Here is an 8,307-nt window from a genome sequence, read left to right on the forward strand (position 1 = left end):
TGAGATTAATGTGGCACGAAAATTAAAAAAAAAAACAAAGATATCAACAAAATCATATATTTATATATAATATTATCAAAGTGTTATATTGTTAACAATTTTAGCCTTATATATAATTTATTTATTTTTTTAACAGTAACTTGAAACAATTTTCATATGTACTAAGAGCTGGTGGTATGCCTTCCAGTTGATTCAGTAAAGCTATTGCGTGTGAAATATGTTGATTTTTGATTAAATGATCAATCAATATTTTTACATTTGTTTCAATTTCAAACAAATTTTGATTTTCAAAAACCACTTCCAATATTTTATTGTACAAGTCATGGTTGACTGCAAATGAAGATGTAAGATTGTTGAAGAAGATTTCTTCCAAAATAATAGAATTGAGAGATAAAGACTGAAAAATAAAAATTAATAAAATAAGCACAATAGTCTCTTGGTAAATTATTATAATCACACAATCAAAGATAAAAAAATCCTTCAAATTTATAACTAATTTAACAACTTACTTCATAATTCAATTTTATAAAGTCAATAGCATTTTTTTGAAGTTGCATTTGCTTTGAACATAACTTTAAATAAATATTTTGTTCTGGAGTAAGTATACTTTCCTCAGTATTAAGAAATTTGACTAAAATCTAATAAAATTATTTACATCAGTAAATGATATTTACTATTTATATGTTTGATGATTTTAATTGTAATAAACTTACATCGGTTGAAGTTAAGCCTTTTTGTAAAAAATCTTTGATCTCTTGACAAAATATATCAGTAGCTATGCTACTATTGGAATCTATATTTACAAGTTTAGTTAACATTTTCCATGTGCAAGTGTATATTTCATTATCATCAGTATTTAAATTTTTCTCTTTCAATTTTTGGAATATTATTTGTTTAGCTTCCCTGAAGTCATCGATATTTTGTATTTTTGACCATTTTTGTTCAAAACTCTCATCATTTTCTGGTATCAGATAATTTTCTGTTACTTCTGTCATTATAAATGACCCTGCATCATCAACTACTTCCTCATTTTTTGATTCTTCAATAAGATTGAGTACTTTCTCATCTTTTAATTCTTCTACATGATTGGTTTCATCATCAATGGCCTCCTCATATTTTGATTCTTGAATATCATTGGATTCTTCCACCCATTCATCTCCCCAGTCATCACTCCATCCATCTGCTGCTTCGGGTTGATACAATAAATCTGAATTTATTTTTTTGCTCTCATCCATATATATAACATTAACGGGAGTATCAAATTCTTTTTTACTCTCTACAACTGTAAATGTGTTTTCTATTTCATTTTTATTTGCATGTATGGTAATTTGAACATTTGTTTCTTCTGTCTGAGTTTTTGCATTTAACAGTAAGTTCATATTTTCTATCAATATTTTTTCTTGCTCAATCAAAGAGGATGATTTTGTATAAAATATATATTTAATTAATTCATTTGGATCATAGGAAAATACTTCATCAGATTTTGGAGCCATTCTTAAGTAAAGTTTTAAAGCAGAAAAGTATATCAATAGTTCAGTAAAAGTTGTATCTGATGGAGAAATTTCAAAAAGTTCTGTAACTTTAGAAACAGATTCATCATTTATATTCAAAATGTAACTCAAACCTAAATTACAATCCTCCAAAATGGTATACTTAGCACAATCAAGCAAAACTGAAAATTAATAGGTGTTTAAAATATTATCGATTGAAAAAATTTTGAAAGCATTACACTATACTTACGATGATTGATATCACTAATTTCGGTCCCACATGAGGCATTTTCACTTAGCAAAGAAATTCTCATGAGTGTTTGATACAGTTGTAATTTATTATCGGTATCTACTTTAGAATATTTTGAGTATTTGGTATTCAAAGTGCTGATACCAAAATTCTCATTCAAAGTTTCATAGAAACAAAAGAATTTCTGCTTATTTTTTTGGGATGCTTTGGAATCAATAATTTCTTCTTGTTTGATATATTTATTTTCAGCTTCGGTAAAGCTAAAGTTTAGTTTGGATTTCCAAAAATTTGTGTTCCCAGCATTCCTAATCAATTCAAAAGTTGACTGAGTTACCTTTTGAGCTGAACTTTTGACTAAATCTGTTGATGTTTGGACAATATTAGGCCTGCATTCTTCATCTTCACATTTGGCCTGAAATAGAAAAATTAAATTATGCAAATATTAATTTTTAGTAATGGCATTTTGCGAATTTACTTTTCTGGATTCCTCTTTGGCTGTATTTGAATTTTCTTCTTCATCATTGTCAGAACTATCATTGTCAGTTGGAACTAAATTTTGTAATTCAATATTAAGAATTTGAACTTGTAATAGATTAGCCCGTTTTAATAAGTCTTCAATCATATTACTAGGCCCATTACTTACTGCAAACCATATGCAGTTTAATCGACACTGTAGGTCTGGATAATCATCACAGTAGGCTAAATCTAATGCAATGTTCCAAGCAGCTTGATAATTATTTTTCATCATTTGTTTCACTACAGTTGAACAAAAAACATAGTCTCTGATTTCATAAGCTTTTCTTGCAATTAAACTCAATACTTTATTTTCTCTAAGTTTACTATTCCGATTTTCTACTCTCAAATATTCTGCTAGATTCAATAATTTTTGTTTATTTTTATATGCATCCAGTTTACTGTCCAAACAGTCATTGATGAGTTTTAATTTATCTTGTGTCATTCGTACTTGAATTGGTAATATGTCTACATTAAATTCATGTAGAATCTGCAGTGACTCTAAAAGATCATACTCTTCTTTAATTGTTTTTTCATTAAAAGAAATCAATTGAAGACACTCTCTGAAATTCAGAAATATAAAAATTACTTTTTACTTTTTCAATATGTTGTATAAATTCCTAATTACCTTGCTAAGTCTATTTCAGGATCCATAAGACTTTGAGAATTATTAAAATAATCATTACTTGCTTGTAAAATAAGCTGTATTGCTCTTTCATAAGAAACTTTGAGAGAAGATTTTTTTTTCTTTACTTCTATCAAATTAATGCACCCTTGAATAGATGCTTTAGATTTGGATTTTAATCTGGCTACCATACAAATTTCAAAACAAATTTCTATGTCAATGCAATTCAATACTTGCTCTTGAATATCAAGCATATCATTGAGTAACTGAGTCCAATTTTTTTCATTTGGACAGTTGTATCTGAAAAACAATTTTAGCAATATAATACTAAGTTTTGTTCAACCATTAATAAGAATAAATTAAAAATACATTTTTACTAAATTTTCACTCATTGATAAAAGTAAATCCTTGGCTCTTTCATTATTTTGTCTGCAAATTTTTATCTGGTGCAATGGAATTTTTACTCCATATTTATTTAGAGTCATTAAAGTTTTAAGTTCTTTTTCTAATTCTTTGTATAATTTGCTACTCTCTTCTTGTCCACTTAAATGATTTGAAATCGAATCAAAAATAGACTTTCCCTTAGAATACATATCAATATCATCACATGCATATATGCAATCCATTGCCAGTAAAGTAATACTCCCAAAAGTATCGATTACTTCTGAATCACATGAGGATTTCAAATATTCGAAAAATTTCACAGCATAAATCAAATTTCTTTTGCTTAAGTGAACCAAGTAGTCATATAGAACATCTTTTTCTAAAGTGTTACCCTAAAAAAAAATTGTAAATCAAACTAATGTACAAAGTTAATGAAGTATTAAAAATCTTACAAGATATCTTTTTCTTCTCCTTGAATATGGTAGTAGAATCGTTTTCAAATAATAAACAAAACTATCTTCATCAGCCTTTGACATTAATAATTTCATTTTTTCTAAGTCATTTAACTTTTCTAATTCAGTTAGAGATAATTCCTCTAATCCAATTTTGTATACTAAATCATCCAATGTTTCTAATTCAAAAATTGTGTTTTCTAAATTTTGAATATTGTGAGATTTTCCAATGTTCACCAAAGCTAGAGCATTATCAACCAAACGGCTATCATGCTCAATTTCATAAGCTCGATTTTTATACCATTTTTGTAATAAGTCTTGAGTCAATTCTTTATTCCTAATTAAAATAAAAGTTTGATAAATGATTTAAAAATCGTTGTTATTAATTATAATTGTTACCTATAAACTAAATAAGAATTTTTTTCTTCATATATATAATTTGCATCATCGTAGGTCTCCAGGTCAATGAAGGCAGAAAAGTCACTTCTTTCAACCCAATCTTTTGGCCTAATTTCTTTTTGATATAATAAAAACAAACGGCCATCTCCATCGCATTCTGGTAAAAGTTTTCGATATTTTTCTGGATGTAAGGTTTCAGGAAAGTAGCTAATAATCATCAACCAATGCGGTATTAAATATGCTCCATAATACGAAAACATTATTTCTACACCTTGAACATCTCCGCTTTTAGCAAATCTTGGAAGAAATATTTATAAAATATGTGCTTTTAGATTTGATTTTACCATATTAATACTTACTTGACGGCATTTTCTACGGGAGTACTAGATCTAAATACAGTATAAAAATCTTTATCAAATTTAGATTGTGATCCAATAAAAATTTCGTAAGTTTGCAATTTATCCAAATGATCTAAAATTTTTTTTCTGTACTGCATTAATTGTTTTTGAGATTTTGATAAAGTATTTTGAGTAATAGTTTCCAAAATTTTATTCATTTTTTGAATCTAGAACAAAAATCAATCAGAAATATTTCTACTATGATCAAATTTTTATAATTTGATAATTTAAACCAACTTTTTTTAACTGACTATCGCCGTCATCAAGATCATTATCATTGTCTTCTCCTCTTTGAGTAAATTTTATTATATCCATTGTACTATCATTTTCACCAATGGCTGATAAAGTTTCTAAGTTGGTGCCTTGAAGACCGAAATTTAAAAGCTCACGAGTAGCCTCTAAAGTTTCAGGAACTCTAGATATACATTCATCTAAGACCCATAATCTTTTGCTAACTTTACTCAAATGTTCATGAATGGATTCCATAGAAAATCCTGATTTTCTCCACTGAGTTTGATAAACAAGGTCAGGATCTAAATTGTATGTTTTTGCTAAATTTAATGCTTCTTCATATTCCTAAAAAAATATTTAAAAAATGTAATTATGCATTGTAGAAAATATTATTTTCAACTGTACCTCTATTTCCATTTTTTTGGCATACAATTCTTCTGGTGTTCTACTTTTAAGACCTATCAGTCTATAAGTTCTATAAAATATTTTTGATTTTTTCCTTTTGGGTTGAAAATGTTCTATGTCTGTTATTGAATACAAAGTTGACTGAATCAAAGTTTTAAAGTAGCTTAAAATGGAAAATGATACAACTTCGTCATCATCTTTATCATTTTCTGACATTTCTGAAGCAGAAAAAATAATATTAATAGCCACAATTTTCTATTTCAATATTACATGTTCAAGAAAAATTGCATATCTTTCAAGTTACCATCAATTGTTGATTCGTGATATTTTTTAGTACTAGTTATTAACATTTCACAATCTAAGCAAAGGAATCCTTTAGATGGTTCCAATTCAGCTATTTGAGGATGACTGTATAAAAATTCAGGATTGATTCCTAAAAGATTTTTCAGATTACTCACAGAGCACACAGAAATGGATCCAGAATATCGAGCTATAATAATTGCCTGAAAATTTGACATTAATGTAGGTTTCATGAATTTATTTTTAAAACATTTTTAACATACATCATCAGACCACCATCCAATATCCAAAGGTTGATATTCTGATATATTGACTAATTTTTTTAATTTAGTTGTCTTCAGAGGGTTTACAGCATTATAATTTGGTTGTTCATGAAGTTTCCATTGTTTTTGAAGTTTCAAATTTGGCATGCTCCAGACAGAAATCATTCCATCAGTATGTAAACAAGCTATAAGCTTGTTGTTTGGAGATATGGTAATTTTAAAAATGATTGACTGTGCACGACTTTTAATCATAGGAATAAAATTCCAAATTGAAAAATTAGATTTGTACATATCAATATCTTGAGATGAAACTGCTAATGTATAATATGGCTGGTCATTTAAAGTTCGCCAACATGTCAAGCCAATTTGTGAAGCTGAGCACTAAAAATAACATAGATATATATATTGATATGTGGGTAATCGCTGTAACTGAAATAATTAAAAAATTCAATTAAAAATTCTGCATACTCACACTAAATTGTGAACAAACAAAATTACCAGCAACGTAAAATAAATTATGTTTTTCGCTGTAACATACGGAGCTTACACCATTTCTATAAAAGTTTCCAAATGAGAAAATGTGGTTTTCACTAAAGCTGTTGCTAGATATACAGTATGATTTGAGTAAACCACTATAAGTAACCCTTATAAATTCATAATTCCATTTTTCACTTTCAACTCTTGGTTTCTTAAATATCATTGAAGCTGTGGCATCTCCAGCTTCTAAAATGTCTGTATCTTGAGACATTGATTTTGGTGTTATATTGAATATATTATTACCAAAAGAGTTATAAAATGATACGTATCCATTGCTAGATGCTAATGCTAAAATGGAGCCATCTGGACTCCAAGCCATTTTTCTCCACTCTGGAAAAGGATCTTTTGGTGCTGCAGAGTGAAATATATGATGTTAATAAAATTAAAAATAAAGATTCCAGATTCTTTTTTGTTACAACAATATTACCAGAAGCTTTTCCAGAAATTGTAGAATATTCATCTTTGGATCTCCTTATTTCTATGATATTCTCTTGTAAAATAGCTAGAACTCTCCCTTGATTACCTATTGCAAACTTCCACGGCAATGTATATCCTACATGTAATGAAATACTTTCAGGCAAAGAATACCTGTTGTTCAGATATCGTAATGCATTTTTGATAGTTCCTGTTGTAGGTAATAGTAATGTGTCGTTTTTGAACCTCTGTTAAAAAAAGATTTTTGATTATTCACACGATTGAAGACAAGTTTTAAATTCAAATCAAACTTTACCAAAAGTTCAGGTTCTTGTTTTCGTACAAAATATTCTAGAACTTCATACAAAATTGGTTCTTTATTCGACTCACTCAAATTTTCTTCGATCATTTTTAATGCTAATATTGGATAAAATTTATCTTTTTGAAGACAACATGTATAATTTATCTTGTAACTAAAATTAATATGTTCACATAAGGAATGAGAGTGCTATGACAATCATTCATGAAAATATAAATCAATTCCCCGTAAATGACGTGGAGCTGTCTGCTTATGTCCAAAACAATGTGATAGATTTATATTATGTCAATTGCAGACCAGTGCTGTCAACGCTCAACAGCTGCTACTCAAATGACTTTCGTTTATTGCTAAGCCGAGAGAGGGCAGTATTGTCACCGCACAATTTTTATTACAAATTCAGTCAAAAATTCGATAAAGGTACTTATTATTTTTGCTTGCAAATAAGTATAACTATAATAATAAAATAAACTTGATAATTTTATTTACATCTCACTCATAAATTGCTATCTAGTTATTAATAATAATTTTGTGACATTGGCATTATATTATTACTTCATTACAAAGTTAGTTAATAAACATTCTTGAAATTTGGATCACTTACTCCTCAAAACAAAAAAAATTTTCCCGAAACTGCTTTACATTTTGAATTGTAAAACATGTAAAAAATATACGCTTAATTTCTCCGTCGGTAAATATACCGGTAACTCGACCTTCCCACAGATCTCGCTATAGTAGAAGAATCAGACTAGTTGTTGAAATGTGGCTATGTAAAATTTTTTAACGCTAATAAAAACTGTCAAATCAAATCAAATTGTCGAAAACGAAGCTTCGTATATACTTAGATTTGTACAATATGATCGACAATAAAACCACTTTCGATTCAAATTCAATTCCGATTGTCAATGGTGGTTGTATATTTTTTTTTGAAGCCTGAATTTTAACTGTAGAAAAATATTAAAACATATAATCCTTCTAATTAATGTATCCTTGCATACACGTTTCAAGGGGATGAGAAAAAAATAGAAATTTTTAAGTTCTGACTTCTTAGTTTTCTGAGATTTCTATTGAATACTTTTCTAAGCTGTAGTGGACGTATCCACGTAATAAGTCAATGATGGAGCTCAGCGTATTACTTAACAATAATTTATTAATTATTTAGAATGGAGTACAAGGTGTGCGTGTGGCTTGCTGGAGCAACCAGCATTAAGAATCAAAAAAGCTCGTATGTTGAAGAAGATACGTACAAGGCCGACGTAAAAAAAAGAATAAAAAATATTTAAAATAACGCGTTTGATCATTTCTATTTTTATTTCTTCGACTTATCAAT

The 8,307-nt window shown here is 28.1% G+C and overlaps 1 protein-coding gene across 1 annotated transcript; it reads right to left on the reverse strand.

Annotated features, from left to right (window-relative positions):
• Window positions 1-107: 107 nt before the first annotated feature.
• On the reverse strand, window positions 108-7,223 carry LOC106653402 (neuroblastoma-amplified sequence-like). The gene is made up of 17 exons (XM_014372814.2): window positions 6,978-7,223; window positions 6,675-6,909; window positions 6,183-6,598; window positions 5,711-6,091; window positions 5,452-5,650; window positions 5,148-5,365; window positions 4,749-5,087; window positions 4,473-4,678; window positions 4,114-4,410; window positions 3,715-4,051; window positions 3,248-3,654; window positions 2,882-3,178; window positions 2,216-2,816; window positions 1,741-2,152; window positions 714-1,672; window positions 510-638; window positions 108-397 (listed from the first exon to the last, which is right to left on the reverse strand). The coding sequence occupies exons 1-17, from the start codon at window positions 7,068-7,070 to the stop codon at window positions 122-124; spliced, it is 5,802 nt and encodes a 1,933-aa protein (XP_014228300.1). The 5' UTR covers window positions 7,071-7,223; the 3' UTR covers window positions 108-121.
• Window positions 7,224-8,307: the final 1,084 nt, after the last annotated feature.

The sequence above is a fragment of the Trichogramma pretiosum genome, unplaced genomic scaffold, assembly GCF_000599845.2.
Source record: "Trichogramma pretiosum strain Unisexual culture from Peru unplaced genomic scaffold, Tpre_2.0 scaffold60, whole genome shotgun sequence".
In the NCBI taxonomy this organism is placed as follows: Eukaryota; Metazoa; Arthropoda; class Insecta; order Hymenoptera; family Trichogrammatidae; genus Trichogramma; species Trichogramma pretiosum.

Bases quoted from the DNA above. Each gene is read 5' to 3' on its own strand.
- LOC106653402 (XM_014372814.2), bottom strand. From the start codon at position 7,070: ATGATCGAAGAAAATTTGAGTGAGTCGAATAAAGAACCAATTTTGTAT. The intron at 3,179-3,247 runs GTATTTTTAATT...ATTGTTTTTCAG, and splicing joins AGTGAAAATTTAGTAAAAAT to ATACAACTGTCCAAATGAAA. The intron at 2,817-2,881 runs GTAATTAGGAAT...TCTGAATTTCAG, and splicing joins CCTGAAATAGACTTAGCAAG to AGAGTGTCTTCAATTGATTT.